Source organism: Puma concolor, chromosome C2 (assembly GCF_028749965.1).
Source record: "Puma concolor isolate L17-30 chromosome C2, mPumCon1.1.hap2, whole genome shotgun sequence".
NCBI classification, from domain to species: domain Eukaryota; kingdom Metazoa; phylum Chordata; class Mammalia; order Carnivora; family Felidae; genus Puma; species Puma concolor.
In genome coordinates this window covers 148,800,741-148,818,782 of record NC_141675.1, presented here as the reverse complement: position 1 = coordinate 148,818,782, position 18,042 = coordinate 148,800,741, and the positions used below count along the sequence as shown (strand labels likewise).

General features: G+C 39.3%; 2 protein-coding genes across 5 annotated transcripts in view; one reads left to right on the top strand and one right to left on the bottom strand.

The window, feature by feature from the left end:
- The first annotated feature begins 91 nt into the window (after nt 1-91).
- DONSON (DNA replication fork stabilization factor DONSON) lies at nt 92-12,974 on the top strand. Of its 2 annotated transcripts, XM_086675901.1 has the most exons (11): nt 92-883; nt 1,637-1,717; nt 3,031-3,234; nt 4,187-4,365; nt 4,609-4,665; nt 5,087-5,265; nt 6,330-6,411; nt 6,521-6,625; nt 7,560-7,758; nt 8,868-9,080; nt 9,918-12,974. In XM_086675901.1, the coding sequence occupies exons 1-11, from the start codon at nt 575-577 to the stop codon at nt 10,053-10,055; spliced, it is 1,746 nt and encodes a 581-aa protein (XP_086532027.1). In that variant the 5' UTR covers nt 92-574; the 3' UTR covers nt 10,056-12,974. The 2 variants fall into 2 exon arrangements, with proteins under 2 accessions (XP_086532027.1, XP_086532028.1); XM_086675902.1 differs by lacking the exon at nt 4,609-4,665 and having other exon boundaries at nt 94-883; nt 9,918-10,845.
- SON (SON DNA and RNA binding protein) overlaps nt 10,922-18,042 on the bottom strand; it is a 33,299-nt gene continuing 26,178 nt past the window's right edge. The window contains exons 9-12 of one of the 3 annotated variants that reach the window (XM_086675885.1): nt 15,448-15,595; nt 12,786-12,857; nt 12,563-12,678; nt 10,922-11,983 (exon numbers count right to left, since the gene is read on the bottom strand). In XM_086675885.1, the coding sequence (XP_086532011.1) occupies nt 11,825-11,983; nt 12,563-12,678; nt 12,786-12,857; nt 15,448-15,595 (495 nt within the window). In that variant the 3' untranslated portion in view covers nt 10,922-11,824. Of the gene's footprint in view, nt 12,037-12,562; nt 12,679-12,785; nt 12,858-15,447; nt 15,596-16,266; nt 16,347-18,042 lie in introns of those variants that run through there. The other 2 variants (XM_086675886.1, XM_086675887.1) reach the window with 2 other exon arrangements.

Here is an 18,042-nt window from a genome sequence, read left to right as displayed (position 1 = left end):
GATCAAACGGCACCATCACCATAACTTGCCGGCGGCAGCTGCAGTGTATGCGGGGTGGGGGGCCGTGGGGGGGGGGGCTGCTGTGGCGTTGCGTGCGCCGGGGGATAGGAGGCCGCGCTGATTTCCTGCCAGGGTTCTCTATTTTGGGCAGGGGGATGTTGGCGCAGGCCCTTCTCCCCAGCTCTAGACGTCGCCACTGCCGTCCGTAAGCTTATCGAAGCAGCGGCTCAAGTGTGACGTCTCCTTTTCCTCCGAGCGCCTAGTCCTGAGCTCGCGCCATCCCTGCTTCGGATTTAAACAGCGGTCAGCTGTTCCGGTGCCGGATACGGGAGTGCACATCGGTGCCCTGGACCGCGTATTTCCCAGCTACTTGTACCCTCGAAAAGACTAGGGTCCAGGACCTACGAGGGACGCCGGGACGCCGGACCGGAGCGGGGAGCGGGAGCGGGGCCGCTCGGGCGGCCGACGGCGCACGCGCTCGGTGCGCGTTGGGGGCGGGGCTGCGTCGGGGCGGGGCCAGCGCGCGCGGGAAGCGCCCACGGGGAGGCCGGCCGGCTCCTCAGCGCCGCGCGTCATGGCCATCTCGGTTCCCGGCTACTCGCCCAGTTTCAGGAAGCCTCCCGAGACTTTGCGGCTCCGACGGAAAAGGGTCCGGAGCCTTGAGGCCGCCGCTTCACCCAGGGAGCAGCCCGAGCCGGCGCCCCGCCGCGCCGCTCTGGCCGCCGGGCTGCTCCTCCGCCCCTTCCCGGCGGCTGCTGGCAGAGGCGGCGGCGGCCCGGCCGCGGCCCGCAGGAACCCCTTCGCCCGCCTGGACAACCGGCCGCCGGCCGCCGCGGAGCCCCCCGACGGGCCGCCCCGCGGCCAGCAGGAGGCGCAGGACCCGGTGAGTGTCGAGGGGCCCTCGTAGTGGACTCGGCTGTGAATTGGGGCAAGTTCTGGGGTTCGAGGCGAAACGGGCGCGGAGAGCGGTGGCCGCCGCGGTATCGGGGCCCAGAGCCTCGGGAGGGGCTGCTCTGAGAGGCGGGCTCTGTGGGAAGTGCGCCCCGCGGGCGGCTCGCGTCGGCCGGTCCTGAGGGAAGCGGAGGGCACTGAGCGCGCACCCCCGCGGCCGGGCCCGGGACGGACGACTTCGGGCCGCCGCCTCCTGGGGGTTAGGGACCGGTGGGGAGACAGCTCGAAAGATCCTGGAACAACTCGTCGTGGAAGGCCACTTCGACGGGACGATCACTGGGGACCCTCCTTCCCTCTGTGATTCAGAGCCTCCCTTTCTGACGCGCTCGAAAATACTCTGGAGATGGAGGAATGTTGAGGATTCCTGGGGTCCCAATTGCCTGGCTTTTTTTTTTTTTTTTTTTTTTTTTTTTTTTTTTTTTTTTTTTGGTCCCAAAGCCTTTTGGGTCTTTTTGCGGTTTCTCCATCAATCACGAGAAGCCAAATCACCGGCCTTTTGTCCCCTCGATTTTGATAGTAAAGTGCAGACACGAAACAAGCGAAGCGCCGACCTATTAATTGGGGGGCATGTGAATGCCCGCACTTGGCATTTATTGAGGAACGTGGGTCGGGTGAAGCTCAGCGCCTCTTTAAAGCAAACCCCAGCATCGTTTACGATTTAAAAGCCCCATTTTTCCCTCCTCAGTGTTTAGATTCTAATCAAGAAAATGATTTGCTCTGGGAAGAGAAGTTCCCCGAAAGAACAGCCGTGGCCGAGTTACTCCAGGTAATAGTCCTTGAATGTCATCAGAATGCGTATTCTTAGAATCTACGTCCGTAGCTCTCAGAAGCATTGACTTGGCAAATCGTTTGGCAGAGTGCTGAGGGCGTGATCACCCTTACCAGGGGAAGAGATGGCGTCAGCACCGTAATTGCCTTTGGATGATGTAGGCATGCTGTTTGTAATGGTACCACCGCTAAGGTTGGTGTAGATAGAGGATTTCCTTCGACCTCCAGCAGTTTTGTGACACCGTCCCTCTGTGGGTAGCGACAGCTCCAGCTGGTCACTCCCCACGCAGCTGCTTTTTGAAGGTAGTCCTTAACTGACTCTTCAGACTAGATCCCCACGTGACCGCCACAGGTTGTGGCCGGTCGCTGACCCTTGCCGACCTCACCACAGCACACACAGTCTTGATTCCATTCCCCAGGTACTCCTGTTGTGATAGTTCAGCAAAAGCATAGGGGCGCCTGGGTGGCTGTCGGGTGTCCAGTCATGTCATGATCTCACGGTCCGTGAGCTCGAGCCCTGTGTCAGGCTCTGTGCTGACAGCCCAGAGCCTGGAGCCAGCTTTGGATTCTGCGTCTCCTTCCCTCGCTCTCTGCCCCTCCCCCACTCACACTCCATCTCAGAAATGAATAAATGTTGAAAAACAGAACAAAAAACAAATGCATAGTTTGTCCTAATAGGAGCAGGCTAGAAGAGCTCTCCAAGACCCAGTCTCCCTTTCTTGTAAATAAAAGGTCTTCACAGAGTGTATTAGAAATAATTCTCCCTTCCCTGTTTTTTTGTGATGTTACCTTAAGGAATTATTGTAAGTGAGAATATTGACTTGAAAGTACAGCAAAACAGCTTGGAAAGAAATTTTTGAGATCAGGAAATGGGTCTTAGGTAACATTATGGCCTCTAAGAGCCCTACCTAAGTTACCTGCAGGAGCAGCTTAGCCCTGCTTCCAGTTTTAGAGGCTTAGAAGGTGCTTTTTGGGGAAAATTTCTGCTTTGATAGCAATATCAATAGATTTTTTTTAAATCATCATCATGGAAATAGTATATGCCTCTTATAACTGAACTATGTAAAACTAAAAGGTAAAATGTACCCCTTCACCACTACCACCTGTATAAATTCCCACTTCCCAGAGAAAGGCACTGTCGACAGTTTAGTCTAACTCTTTCTAGAGTTTTTCATAGTGTGTAGTATATTTTCAGTGTTATTATAGTTTATAAAATTTTGACATTTTAGTGATCATGTTGGTAAAATACGTAGATTGAAGGAGGTTTTTTTCGGTACTCTACTAATTTTTATGTTCTTTGTTTTCTAAAAGACTCCACAAGTATCATTCTCCAAATCTGATATTCCATCCTCAGAAAGTACTGAGTTACCTGTGGACTGGAGTATTAAAACTCGACTCCTTTTCACCTCTTCTCAACCCTTTACCTGGGCAGATCATTTGAAAGCACAGGAAGAGGCTCAAGGTATCATCCAGCATTGTAGGGCAACAGAAGTTACTTTGCCTCAAAGTATACAGGTAATTCTGAAAGAAAAGGAGTATGTTTTAAAGTATCAAATTAATTGTAAAATGTATTTCTCTGCAAAATGTCACAGAAATTTCCTTCTAGTAAGTTTTTCTTCCGACATTTAAAGACACAAGGACGTGAGAAATTTTATATTTCCCAAGTGGTGCTTTCAAACAGTTTTTTCTATCAGATTCAATAACTGCCTGTTAAATTTAGAGACCTGTCCTAAGAACTAGTTAATGTTACAGGCAGGAATTGTTTGAACTAAACTATTCTTTTCTAGGCCTTTTGAGGAAAAAAAATATAAGGGAAAGAAATGAAAAGCTATTGAGTAGGATTGCAAAGGCAGATTGGTTACACTATTGATTTTCTGACATAATGTATACTCTTTTTTTTTATACACACTAATTGTGACTACCTGGTTGATAGTCTGTAATGTAGTAAAGTTAATGAGTTCTAGAATGGTTTTAGAGAAATGTAATTGCATTGCTTTCAGGCAGCTCATCAACTCAAACTAGGTTAAAAGCGATTACCTAAAAGAGGTCTTGGTACTTCTTTTTTAATAAATAGATCAGGATGATGTATGATTTCGCATTACCCATTTTCGCTAGCTACTGTTGAAACACAGTTGTGTGCGGAGAGGAGTTGAACATAGCGTTACTTATATACAATATATATCCCCACCTGTAACCCTTACCCTAATGATGACAGAGATAGTTATTCTCAGGAGAAAACAGGAGAGATGGGAGTCCCATCTGTGTTTAAGTCTTCCTTCTGATGTGGTTCAACATACAATAAATATTGGCAAGAATAAACTACATTTTAGCTCCCGTAATAGTTATTAATACTTTCCTATAGGAAACCGTAAATATTCTCAGAATAAGTGGCATATTCAGTACTTTTTAATGAAATTTTATACTTCTAATGTGGCAAAAACTGTCCGATATCATCTCTGGATTTTAGGATCCCAAACTCTCCACTGAGCTCCGATGTGCCTTCCAGCAGAGCCTTATCTACTGGCTCCACCCTGCCTTTCCTTGGCTACCTCTGTTCCCTCGCATTGGAGCTGATAGAAAAATGACTGGAAAGATAAGCCCTTGGTCAAATGATGAAACCTTGCAACACATTTTAATGAGTGATTGGTAAGATTAGTAAAAACTTGTGCATCCCAGTAGTAAATTTTACTTTTTAACACTGTTCTCTGTTATTTATGATATAGGAATGTGTAGTGGTAAAAGGATCTCTGTGTCCTTCTGAATTATTTTATCTAAACTGTTAATAGCCAGCATTTAAATTACTTTTTTTTCTATTCTTTATGCAATTGTGGAAGTGCGGTAAGTGTTCTATAAATACTGCAAACGTTCTTTTACATTACTTCTTGTCAGTGGCCGCTTCCTTTCTCAGCAGAAGCTGCTCAGAGAAAGTCAGCACCCAGTTAACAAGTAAGTTTTGTTTAAAGAAAAAATGACTAGTGTTTAATCGGTCAGCACTATTTGTTAAAGTATTTAGAAGTCATCAGTGAGTCCCATGACCGGTTTTAGTCCTTTTAAAAGCCAAGTTATGCGCGTGCCTGGGTGGCTCAGTCAGTTAAGCATCTGACTGTTGATATCTGCTCAGGCCTTGATCTCAAGGTTGTGAGTTCAAGCCTCATGTTGGGCTCCATTACTGGGTGTGAAGCCTACTTAAAAAATAAAATATAAATAAAAGCCAAGTTATGTACATAGTGGCAAAAATTCAAATCATTATCTATAATATTTGTGTTGTGTTTTAAATTAAATGAGTATCAAACTGAATTATAAAAATAATTTTAGATGTTAAGCTAAATGTGTAATAATACCTAAAGAAAATTTTTTTGCTTCAAAGGTCTGTGAGCTTCACTTCTCTATATAATTTGCTGAAGACAAAACTTTGCCCATATTTCTACGTTTGTACCTATCAGTTTACTATCCTGTTCCGTGCAGCAGGCTTAGCAGGAAATGATGTAATCACAGCTCTCGTGTCTCCGACAACTAGAGGAATAAGAGAAGCTATGAAAAATGAAGGTAAAACTATAGGTTTAAAATGAGAATACCACACTATATAGTAAGCACTTAAAAGCTAAAATGTGAGGGGTGCCTGGGTAGCTCAGTCGGTTAAGCATCCAGCTTCGTCTCAGGTCATGATCCCATGGTTCATGGGTTCCAGCCCTCTGACGGCTCAGAGCCTGGAGCCTGCTTCAGATTCTGTGCCTCCCTCTCTCTCTGCCCCTGAATTGAATTGTTTTCTACCAGTTTTACCTATATTTTTTAAGAAACATCTTTATTTCTGTTTTTTTTTTCCAGCGGTGATTTAAGTTGCCTCCTAAATTACTTAGCTTAAAGTTAATAGTGTTCCCTTTTCTGACCTGATAAACACATATTGGACTGGAAAGTTTCCATCTGAATAGAATTTCCTCTAGAAATTCCTTTATAGCAGAAATTACCTACCCCCTTTTAAAAACACAATTTTCAAACTGGGTCAACCATTAATGCTCATGAAATCTATATAGTGGGCTCAATCAGCACTTAAAAAAAAAAAAATGAAACAGTATGGGGTGCCTGGGTGGCTCAGTCAGTTGAACGTTTGACTCTTGATTTGGGTTCACTCAGGTCATGATCCCAAGGTCATGGGACCGAGTCCCTCATTGGGCTTTGCACTGAGCGTGAAGCTTGCTTAAGGTTTTTTCTCTCTCTCTCTGCCCTTCCCCTGCTGACTGACTCTCACAAAAAAAAAAAAAGAAACCGAGTAGAATGTACTTTAGGACAGAGTACTATACATGTAGTGAGAGTATGTATTGTTTCCTCAACCTTTTGTTTCAAGGAGGTAGGGTGTGTGTGTGTGTGTGTGTGTGTGTGTGTGTGTGTGTGTGTGTGTGTGTGTGTGTGTGTGTGTGTGTGTGTGTGTGTGAAAGAGAGAGAGAGAGAGAGAGATGGGCTACTGTCCAGAAAGTATGAAAGCTATTGCCTTAATAGAGCCAGTTTATAAACTCAAATCTTCAAATTTTATACTCTCTAAAAGGGCACACTTGTTAAGTTCTTGTAGACAATATTAAAAGTCAGTTAAATTTTTCTTTTATTTACTCATGTAGGTATTGAATTTTCTCTGCCGTTAATAAAAGAAAATGGCTATCAGAAGAAAAAGACATCTGGAACAAGCTTGGGAAATGGAGAGTATGTGATTAATATTTTATATCAACCAGTGACTTGCGGACTCAGTGCAATAGTTTTGTAGAGGAAACAGCTTTATGAAATGGAAACTCTAACTATAACAATTTCCTAGGGAACAAGTAATCAGTGATGATGATGAAGATGAAAGTTTTTCCTGGCTGGAAGAGATAGGTGTGCAAGATAAAATTAAAAAACCAGACATACTCTCTATCAAGCTGTATCCTTTCAGTTGTGTTAACTAGAAATGATTTTTGTTCAATTAAGTTAGTGATCAGTGTAATGTTGATTGGTAATTTTATTTGACTATAAATCTTAAAATATTTTAAGTTGCTATTTAAACTAATTCGTGGGGCACCTGGGTGGCTTAATTGGTTGGGCATCTGACTTTGGCTCAGGTCATTATCTCGCAGTCTGTGAGTTCAAGCCCCATTGTCGGGCTCTGCGCTGACAGCTCAAAACCTGGAGCCTGATTTAGATTTTGTCTCCCTCTCTCTCTGCCCCTCCCCCACTAGCACTCTGTCTCTCTCTCTCTCAAAAATAAAATAAAAATATTAAAAAAAATTTTTTTAAACTAATTCTCTATCATGACATTAAAAAACTCCCTAAGTATCAGTAAACCATGAACAATTATTACTAAACAATTTTTTTAAAAATGAAAACATTCTATATAGAACATATTTTTGGCTAAGGAACAAATTTGTTTTTGTTAGGTATCAAATTTCTAGCAAATTCAGAGGGTCAAAGAAGTTTTGATTTAAACAGATAACCTGGGGCGCCTGGGTGGCGCAGTCGTTTGGGCGTCCGACTTCAGCCAGGTCACGATCTCGCGGTCCGGGAGTTCGAGCCCCGTGTCAGGCTCTGGGCTGATGGCTGAGAGCCTGGAGCCTGTTTCTGATTCTGTGTCTCCCTCTCTCTCTGCCCCCCCCTCCCCCCCCCCCCCCGTTCATGCTCTGTCTCTCTCCCAAAAATAAATAAACGTTGAAAAAAAAATTTTTTTTAACAGATAACCTTATAATTGCAACTAAGTGGGATAGCAAGAACATTTCCAGTTCCGAGTGGGAAGAAAGGGTCCCGGGTGATTCAGAATCAGGATGACTTTTTCCCACTGGTATGGGATTTCCATTTGCGAGTTCCTTGACTGTCATCTTCAGACGCAAAGAGAAACGTGAAGTGCAAATGGACCACAGACCTGAGTCTGTTGTGTTGGTGAAGGGAATGAACACCCTTACATTGCTGAATTTTTTGATAAACTCTAAGAGTTTAATTGCAAGCTCAGGCCCACAGGCAGGACTTCCACCAACCCTCTTATCCCCTGTAGCTTTCCGAGGTGCCACAATGCAAATGCTTAAGGTAATGAAAGGGGGAAAAAAATTCTAATTTTCAAAAACTGGCTTTTTAAGAAGAACTGAAGAACAAATTCTTGATTTGTTTTTAATAACTCCTAGCATTTTGCATGGTGCATATTGTTTCGCTTTCCTCCCAGCAAAAAAATTCGTTGATCTAAAGGTGTATCAAAAGAATTATGTGCAAATATGAATTATATGAAATGTTTTATTTGAATTATATGAAAATGAATGAATGAATGAAAATGAATATGATTGGCAGCAAAAGCACCTTGGTGTTCTTTTTTTCCCACATGGAAAAGTTGCTTAATCTCATTTTGTCTCACTTCTTAACTGGCGAAAGAACATAGCCAAACATGTTGTGTTAAATTATAGATCTCAAAACCTATATCATGAATAAGTGAAAAGAGTAGTTGTGTGTCCATATTGTTTTAAAAAATTATGCATATAAATATAAAATACATATTGAACGTTAATAGCAGAATTAAATTTTTATTTTTGTCCAGTATTCTGCATTGAAAATATACCACTGAATTGGGGTGGGAAGGGTAAAAAGGGGTAAAGGGGAGTGGGAAGTATGTGCTTCCAGTTACAGAATGAATTAAGTCAAAGGGACAAAAGGTAACAGTGTCGGGCATATAGTCAATGGCATAATAGTGTTATATGGCGACAGATGGTAGCTACACTTGTGAACACAGCATATAGAGTTGTAGAATCCCTGTTGTACACCTGAAACTAATGTGACATTGGGTGTCAACTACCATTAAAAATTTTAATAAAAATATATAAATCAGGATACCATATGAAAAATTGTATTTTGTAGAACATACTGAGACTGAGTCCTAATTTGGAGATGTGCTCTAGATGGAGAATTAACATTTTTACTCATATAACATTCTTTTGATGTCATATGAACTACTTTGTGCTATACTCACAAGTGTAGTTACTGTCACCATACAATGCTATTATAATACCACTGACTGTATTCCCTCTATGCTGTACCTTTTAGTCTACAACTGTTAAAGAGGGAAACCCAAATGAAGTTACTGAACAAATCTTTAGGGACAAAAGCTTGAGAGATGGTGACCATAATTTTTTCTTTAAATTTTCTTGAAGGCACGAAGTGTAAATGTGAAGACACAAGCTGTTTCTGGATACAAAGATCAATTTAGTTTGGAGATTACAGGTCCTATCATGCCTCATTCTCTACATTCTGTGACCATGCTACTCAAATCTTCACAGAATGGGTCATTTTCTGCTGGACTGTATACACATGAGCCAACTGCTGTATTTAATATCTGCCTGCCAGTGAATAAAATACTGGATAAGGTAAGTAGACAGCTGTAAGCATATTTCATTGTAGGTAGTTTCCTCAGATGGGAGAAATCAATGATTTGCAATGAGCCAAACTTGTATCTCAGGTTATTCGACTGTACTGTTTATCAATCACAGTTACTAAGATGAAGGGATAAGGTCTGGTTTTTTTAGGGGTAAATTTTATGAATTTAGATTGTTTTACTCAATAATGACTAAAGAACTTTCCAAACAAAAAGGAAAGGCAAGTTATTTTCATGGCTATCTCAGATCCAGAACTTAATACTGCTAAATACCTTTATTATAAACAACTATGGCTATTTAACCAATATTTGCCTTTAATTTTGGACATAGTAAGGTTTTCATTCACGGGTTATAATTAAGACCTTTAAAACTGCCTCATGCTTCTATCATTTGCCAGATTTCTAAAAATGACCAAAACTGTGTATTTCTGGATGCTATTGCTAGAGGTGAAAATTTTTAGCATCAATTTCTATTGATAATGAACTGCCTTTACCTCATAAACGTGAATTAGGGCATCTGTTTGTCAAAATTCCCATGGTAATTTTAAAAATCTGAGTGTTCAAGGGTGCCTGGCTGACTCAGTTGGTAGAGCATGCGACTCTAGCCAGGGTTGGGAGTTCAAGCCCCGCTTTGCATGCGGAGCCTCTGAAAAATAAAGGAGCAGCCAGCTGGCTCAGCCTGAAGAGCATGTGCCTTTTTGCCAGGGTCATGAGTTCGAGCCCCACAGTGGGTATAGAGATTTCTAAAATATATACTTAAAAATAAGCAAAATCTCAGTGTCCAAAGACTGATGTGCTTCTTGACTAACTTGAATACAAATTTCCATAGGAGACACTTCAGGAGGAGCTTGGTAACTGTGGGTTGCACCCTAAGACTCTGGACCAACTTAGTCAAATACCAACACTGGGAAAATCATCTTTACGGCTTGTGGAATTGAGTGACTTCGTTTATAATTGGAGATCCTAACACCAAAGTAAGCCTAAAAGGAATCTTTGAGGAAAAAGCCTTCTAGCAAGGAAATTCAAGATTCTTATACCTTTGGCTCTAAAGTTCATTTTGGAAGTTAAAGGAATAGAACTTTAAAATATTCAAGTGTTGATAAACAACCTTTTAGCTTAATTTTTATTATGTGCATTAAGCAAAAGGATTAAGGCCTTAAATCAACATTTTGTTTTTACTATTCTGATTAGATAATTCAGGTATAAAGATAACTCCCAACTCTTAAAAAAAACCTCAGAAACTTGAGACTTCCAGACCCTTACAAGCTAATTATAAACGGAGTAGAAAACGGAGTATTATGAATGTCAGTGTTGCCTTGCAAATGGCAAATTGAAGCTAAGTATTAATTATCTACTGGCATTTTGTGACCGATGGCATCAGGGCAAAACCATATTTGACAATTTACCTATACCTACAGTTATATGCAGGTTCTAGATTATAAAGATACAAATGTAGACAAATTCGTATTTGTAGACAAATAGCTAATTGTTGATGTCTCTACCTTAGTTGCCTTCATTCTCATTTCTAATTCCTCTATTTTCAAATATATTAAATTTGTTTTTTTTTAATGCATGTTAATTCAAAGAGGGGTATTTTGTATTCCACATAGAATAGTGTTAATTGTAAAGTGTGCTCAGCTGTCATGGTAAAGGAGTATTTAATGTTCTTGTAGGTATTTGTGTGTGTGCACGCGCGAGTGTGTGTGTTGTGTGTGTAATTCAAATTTCCTTAAAATAAAAGGACGTAGAAATCAAAAGCACTGGGTAAAGAAATGACAATATTTAGTGAAGAAGTATGTGTTCACTTTATGATCCAAAAAATAAGACACCACATTTATTCCAGAGAAGTTTATATTTGGGCCTTAAGCTTTTGAAAATAAAGTTTAGAGACATAGCATTATGAATACCACTGTAATACACATGAAATATTCTATCAGACCCTAAAAATTAACATAAACTTAAACTTTCTCAGTCAACAAAATAGTGGCTGGGTGCCGATTTTATTAGATAAGTTGGTTACAGCATTTTAATTATCATTTAACGTCTATCTAGGTGTAGCTGAAATTCAAAATGCACATCAAAGTAAAACTATATCACAACTCAATGCCATACTAAATGTACTTGGCCTCTGCAGTAGAATTCTAATCGGACTTCATTTTGACTCCCTTCTCATGGCCCAAGTGGCTTTGATGGGAATGCAGGACTTAGTGCTGATCATCACACAACATACCACTTTCTTTTTATAACCTCTACAAAATTTTAAGGGGAGATGGTGGCATTAGCCCTGTGGAACAGATCTTGATTACCTCAATAACACTGGCCCAGTATCTGTCCAGCAGAACCCATTGTGAACTAGTACAAGGTGCACAGCCCTTCACTGATTACAGGCAAGTGTTACAGCAGCCTAGCCATAAGGAAGGGAGGTTACATCATAGTACAAAATACAGTATAAAAGCGTTATTTAACATTCCACACTGAAGATTACGGATGCCTTCAAACAATCGTTTGGATGTTAGCCACTTAAACAAATACATCACTAAGGTAAACAATATAAACATACCAAAACCCTGTATGGTTAAATACAATTTCCATGGTACAAAAATCAAAGCCTGGAGATGTTTGTACAGATTGCTTTTTACACAATGTCTTAAATTGCCAAATATTTACAACATTAAAGAGGAAATACATTTTGATGCAGAGTAAAATTATCTGAAATGATTAATATAAAACCTCAATCTATCTACGTGAGGCACTCCTGAAGCAAGTGGCATTAGCCATGAGGTCCTTTGGTACAAGGCCCATTGCTTGAAGAACCACAGTAGCTGCTGTGGCTTTAGCATGCTTCTTATTAGGGCTGGCAAAGCTGGGCTGGTAAGCGCTTCCATTTATCAATACCTATTCAAGAAAAACATACAATTGGGCTGGTAAGGGCTTCCATTTCTCAATACCTATTCAAGAAAAACATACAATAAGAACAGCATCAAACTTTAATATCTATTAGCTTTGTATTTTTTCACTAAATGCTAGAAAAATAATTCACAAAAACTATAAAACCCATACTATGGAAGTCAAATTAATCTCAACCCAGAAGCAGCAAATCATTTAGGAAAAGGGACTACAAATTAAGGTCTTCAAATTGAAGGGGCATGGGGAAAGGGGATGGAGAAATCCCTGAAAAAGCTACTAAATTAACACTAAATTAATTCCCCATGTTCCACTAGAAAATGTCAACAAATTCTTCACCAGATTTTGCCCACATCTTTCCCTCCAACATTTTTGAAAAACAGGATATTAACAGGTCATATTAAAGTATACTTAAATATTTAAAAACCCTACCACTTCTACCCACACATCTATTCACTCCCAACCCACAATGTATCAATATTGTGACGATACAGTGCTTTTCCCTCACCCTCTAAGGTTAAGTCATCAAATTAGTAGGGGTATATAATTAATGCACAAATTCATATTTACCCTAAAGAGAAAATGTTTGCGATGATCAGGGCCACTATCATGGACCAAGAGAAATTCTGGTGGTTGCCACCTTCTCTTATTACAGATTTCCATCAAAGCAGACACAGGATGTTTGCCTGCAGAGAAAAAAAAAATAACTTGTTAATTATTTCTACTGTCTGTGGCAACAGATTATGAATTCAAGTTGGGGATGGGACAAGAGGAAATTTAAATGTATGCTCACCTGACAGATCTTTCATTGCAGCAGAGAAGTTCCCAGACCTCTTTTGTGCTCTTTCTCCTACTGCAACAAGACCTTTAAAATAAAAAGCCAATGTTCACTGAATAAATCCCAAAGCATCATTCAAAATTATAAATACAATGATTCCCTCTGTAGGAACCTGAATCTCAATAAAATATTCAACTCCCACTACCCCTGATTTTTATATCATTTGACTTCTATTTTGCTGTTTCAATATATAAATCTTTATGTTTATCATGTACCGTGGTATTAGAAACTGTACAAAAATCAAATGTTCAGAAAACCTAGTATATAAATATGTATATAAATTAAGTGCCATAGTTAACAACTACAGGTCTGTTTCTTTCTAAGTTTAAAAACTAGAGGCTATTACAAGTGCAATCTAAGGTTTCCCATTCCTTAAAAAATGATGGCTCAGTTAATGAAGTTCCCCAGATGGTGAGGCTTTTAGGCCACACACACCCCCAAAAAAACTAAAAGGGAGAGGCTGTCTCTATAGATGAACGTGTCCCTTTTCTCCCCCAGCAAACAACCCCTTTCTGACTTATCAAATGAAGATATTCTCAAAAGACAAACCTAATCTCACTGTATAACCTCCCTTTCCAAAGGGATTTAGCTGTATCACTACCCAAAATCAATGCTTTCCTGACTTCCATTTCTCCTAGGGGGAGTTCTTCAACCAGTTCTTCATTAATTCTGCTAGTATGCTTCTCCAAACCCAACACCTGTCACAGAATTCCAAAGATGATGTTCCCTGGAATTATGCAATGCCTTCACAGATATTTTCTTCCAAAAAACCACCTTTTAGGACTCAAAAAAATCTATTCAACTTGTAGAAGTAATACAATGTCAATGTGACATAATCAGTACAATGTCCTTTTCTAATTTAGAGTCTGAATTAACGCTTATTAGCACAGGATGATTCTCATGCTATTTCTAGCCTACTTGGAATTATTACCAATAAACTCCCTACAATTTGAAAAAAGTGGCATCACAGTATTCTATGTGGATGAGAATGTAGAATTTCTGAAGCAAAACATTTTATAAGACACAGTTTGGTCAGAGCTAGTTCGTTTCCAATTAAGAATAATTTAACTGCATCATCTCCAACTTAATTCAATTCTCTGATTACAAAGATAATGAAAATTCTAGTGTTCAACTTTACAGTTTTTAAAAATCAGGCTTATCCAAGCTATTGAAATCACATTAAGCTGACATTGAGCCATTTGATTCTACTTAAAACATAATTCCAAGGGAAGAATTTAAAAGGTACCAGCTGGCTGTTCTCAATAAGCACTAAGTGTATTTTTAATACTCAGCAACTGCATGCAAGCTATATAGAGAGATCCCCATGAGTAGCAAAGTTCCAAGGTGCCCCAAGAACAAGAAAATATGAAGAGTTAACATTACTGCCAGCAACTGCTCTACTATTCTCCAGCCCCAATCCAAGAAAACTCCATTATGGAGCTTAAAAAGAGGGATATGCAGACTCCTGATTTCGGCTCAGGTCATGATCTCGCAGTTTGTGGGTTAGGGCCCCACGTCGGGCTGCATGGTGACGGTGCAGAGCCTACTTGGGATTCTCTACCTCTCTGCCCTTTCCCCACTCTCTCAAAATAAACTCAGAAAAAGAGACATGCAAAAAAGGGTTTATAAGGTGAAGACAAAACAGCACTCTAGTAAGAAATAAGGAGAATATATAAGATAAAATATTTGAAAAAGAAAAAAATAAATCCTAGAAACAACAAGTGTATGTTCCCCATCAAGAGAAAGCAAAATGGGGATTCCATTTCCTAAAAATGAAATATAGGGGGTGCCTGGGTGGCTCAGTAAGTTAAGCATAGCCTTCGGTTCAGGTCATGACCTTGTGAGTTTGAGCCCCACATGGGGCTCTGTGCTGACAGCTCAGAGCCAGGAGTCTGCTTCGCCTGCCCCTCCCCGGCTCACACTTGTGTCTCTGTCTCTCAATAATGAATAAAAGGTTAAAAAAAAAAAAAAAGAAATCTAGTTAAAATTTCAGTCACACTGATATATGCCTACTTCCTTATTATTTAGCATCTTAACTACAACTGCCTTTTAAAAGCCCAAATTAGTGACTTCATCTGTATTTATACAAGCTGTCACGAATGGGTTAAACTTTTGTTTCCTAACAAACAGCTGTATATATGCTCCAGTTAAGCATCAAGGATATCAAAATGTAAGATTACTATGTGTGTGTATTTATTTATTTATTTACTTATTATTTATTTAAAGATGGGGCTGCTGGTGGGCTCTGTTGGTACAGCATATGACTCTTGATCTCAGGGTCATGAGTTCAAGCCCCATAGTGGGCAAAGAGCTTACTTAAAAAAAAAAAAAAAAATCTACGAAGGTAATGAAACCCTAAGTGTTTTTTTTTAATATTACTTATTTATTTTGCAATAAATAAATTTATTTTAGGGGCAAATGAGGGGGCAAAGAGAATCCCAAGCAGGCTCCACAATGTCAGCACAGAGCCCAACACAGGGCTTGATCTCACAAACCGTGAGACCATGACCTGAGCTAAAACCAAGAATCAGATGCTTAACCGACTGACCCACCCAGGAGCCCCGAAACCTTAAATATTAAAGAAGGTATAATAAACATTCCCAGAACAATGTGTTACCTTTTCGGTCTGTCTTAAAATCAACTAGGATAGGTTCCTTATTTCCTTCTTTGTTTTTTCCTAATCCTTCTCCTTCTCTCCAGCCCATTTTTCTCATCAAAACGGCTCCCATTCCTCCAGTTACCGGGGCTGCTCTTAAGAACTGATCCTATCCAAAGAAAGAAAGGTAAAATGTCCCCATTTCAGAGTTAGAATTTGACTACAAATGCAGTGTAATTTTTTAAAAAAAAATCTTATTTTACTTCTAGATCTGATATAGCAATTAAATTTAAGTTTCTATACTTATATACATACTGTAGTGTGGATGCTAATTATTTTCACATTAACATAATATTTTGAAAGTCAAATAAGGCAAATAAATGGCAGTTTAAAACAGTAGCCCTCCTGCCCCCCTCCAAAAAAAAAAAAAAAAAATTAGAACACTCCTGTTTTCGTCCACTATTTAGGTTCACTGGTATCTCTTCTTAGCTTGCAAAATAAAAAGAAGGCAATGTTAAAACAGTCAATAATATTAATTGTCCCAGGTGTACCTAGTTAATGAATAAAGCCCAGAAATCATTTAGAAATAGTTTGGACACTGAAGCAGCATACTGTTAACATCCAAGTTTTCTTTCCCACTCTACCTTAAAGCAAGTATAAATATTTTACTTAGAAAATCCCTATGAACCAAAAGGTAAAAATCTTTAAATTCTATTTACACAGTAAAAAATGGACAGTCACATAAAATACCCTGTCATTATACCAAACTGAATTTGAATGCTTTTAAATCCTAGCTTGATGTTAAAAGACTTTTAAAAAACTCCTTAAACGTTTACATACCTAGGCCTCGGTAGCAGCAGTGTTGTGAATAGTAGGGCTGGCACTGACCGGGGCAAGAAGACAGCTACAAGGATTTGGCCCTGAAACAAGTTTCCATACAGAGGGGTGAAAGTTCACAGGTTATTCTGTGAACAGTCATCTCTCTTGTATCCAACCCACTGAACCATAATTTCCATCAAAGCAGCAAACCACTTAATGTCTTAAGATGCACAACTATATACATTAGCATGGTCAACAGTCATTTTCACACATTAAGAAATAAATATGTGATGCCTCTATTTTAAAGGACATCCATGTACACAGAACAGATGAATTCTACTGTTGATCTTTATTGGCCATTTTCCTTTTAATTTATAACATCTCAAAATCCTGCTTTACTTTCCCCTTGTTCTTAAATTTTAGACTTATGTTCTCTAGCACATATATAGCAAAAGTCATTAACTTATCAACAGAGGGAGTCAAAAATTTGGTATCTCTGGGAAGAGTATGCATTAATCATTTCCTATATTGATAAGTTAATGCTAAATTTTTAAAATCTTATTTTTACACAGTAGTAAAACTGTATTATTTTTTCCCCCAGCTTTGTAAATTATATGCTGGGGAAAAACATGCCAATGATGTGTGACTAGACATTAAGTACAACTAGGTGCTCTGATGGAAGGAGGCAGCTGTGGAGGTAAAAACATACCCCTGGTTCAGTTCCTTATTTGGTGCAGGCCATGCAGTGTTGATGTATAAAGAGAAAAGTTAGCTGATGCTTGGATATCAACTGCCTTGTTGCTACACACCTAAAATGACTTTTACTTACTTCCAGGTTCATCCGCCCCTCTTTTCCAGGCAACACTCCTAAAAAAAAGGGCAACTGTGCAGAGTATAATACAAAACCCCAAATAACCCAGGCTTCCGACTCGGTTTCCATTCTCTACTATCTTCATGTTTCTTTACCCCATTGTGTATATAGTTCACCAAAAAGCTGCTTAATCTAATGAGTATAATAGTAAACAATACTCATCGGGTCATCAGGTCATGTCCAAATCACTTAATTCCAGAAAATAAAGGTTCTTTTAAATTAATAACCACTTAAAAATGTCTTACTGACATAATAATGGTAAAACTCCCATCTTTTTTCATCTAAGAATATACTGCAACAAACTAAAAATGAATATGGACTATGTTGGCATTCCATGTGGTTTTTAACATAAAGGAGGGTGTTAGGCTAGTGCAAGGCAAGAAAAACTATGTGATCACTGAAAGTTTTCTAAACACAACAAAGAGACCATTGACAGTGAAGATAAATGATAAATTTCCAGCTAATGACTTTTCCACATTTTTATAAATGTTCATTCCTTCCTTGATATCAGTAGCAAATATTCTTCTGTAAACATATAAATGGGAGTTTTCCTAAAAGCATTGCTTTCTTGTTATTATTTAAAAACTTTCATGAACACATCTCATAATTTATCAAAATGCCTTACATGTAAATTTAAAATAATGTGATTGAAAATCTGTCAACTGCCTACATGACTAGAAATCAAAACTTTAAGGGAAAGTTTGCAAGAACCAATTTTAATCAGTAGAAGATTCATTTTTGCAAGTTATGTTAACATGATTTTTAGAACTATATAAGCATTATGGATCAGTACTTCATTATACAAATGAAGACCAAAATTTTACAATGGAATCACATTCAGAAGTTCCTACCTAGTAATGTACAAGACTATTTAATTTTTATCTGCCTAAACACCCACGTAAGCTTCAATCTAACTTCCTGAAATA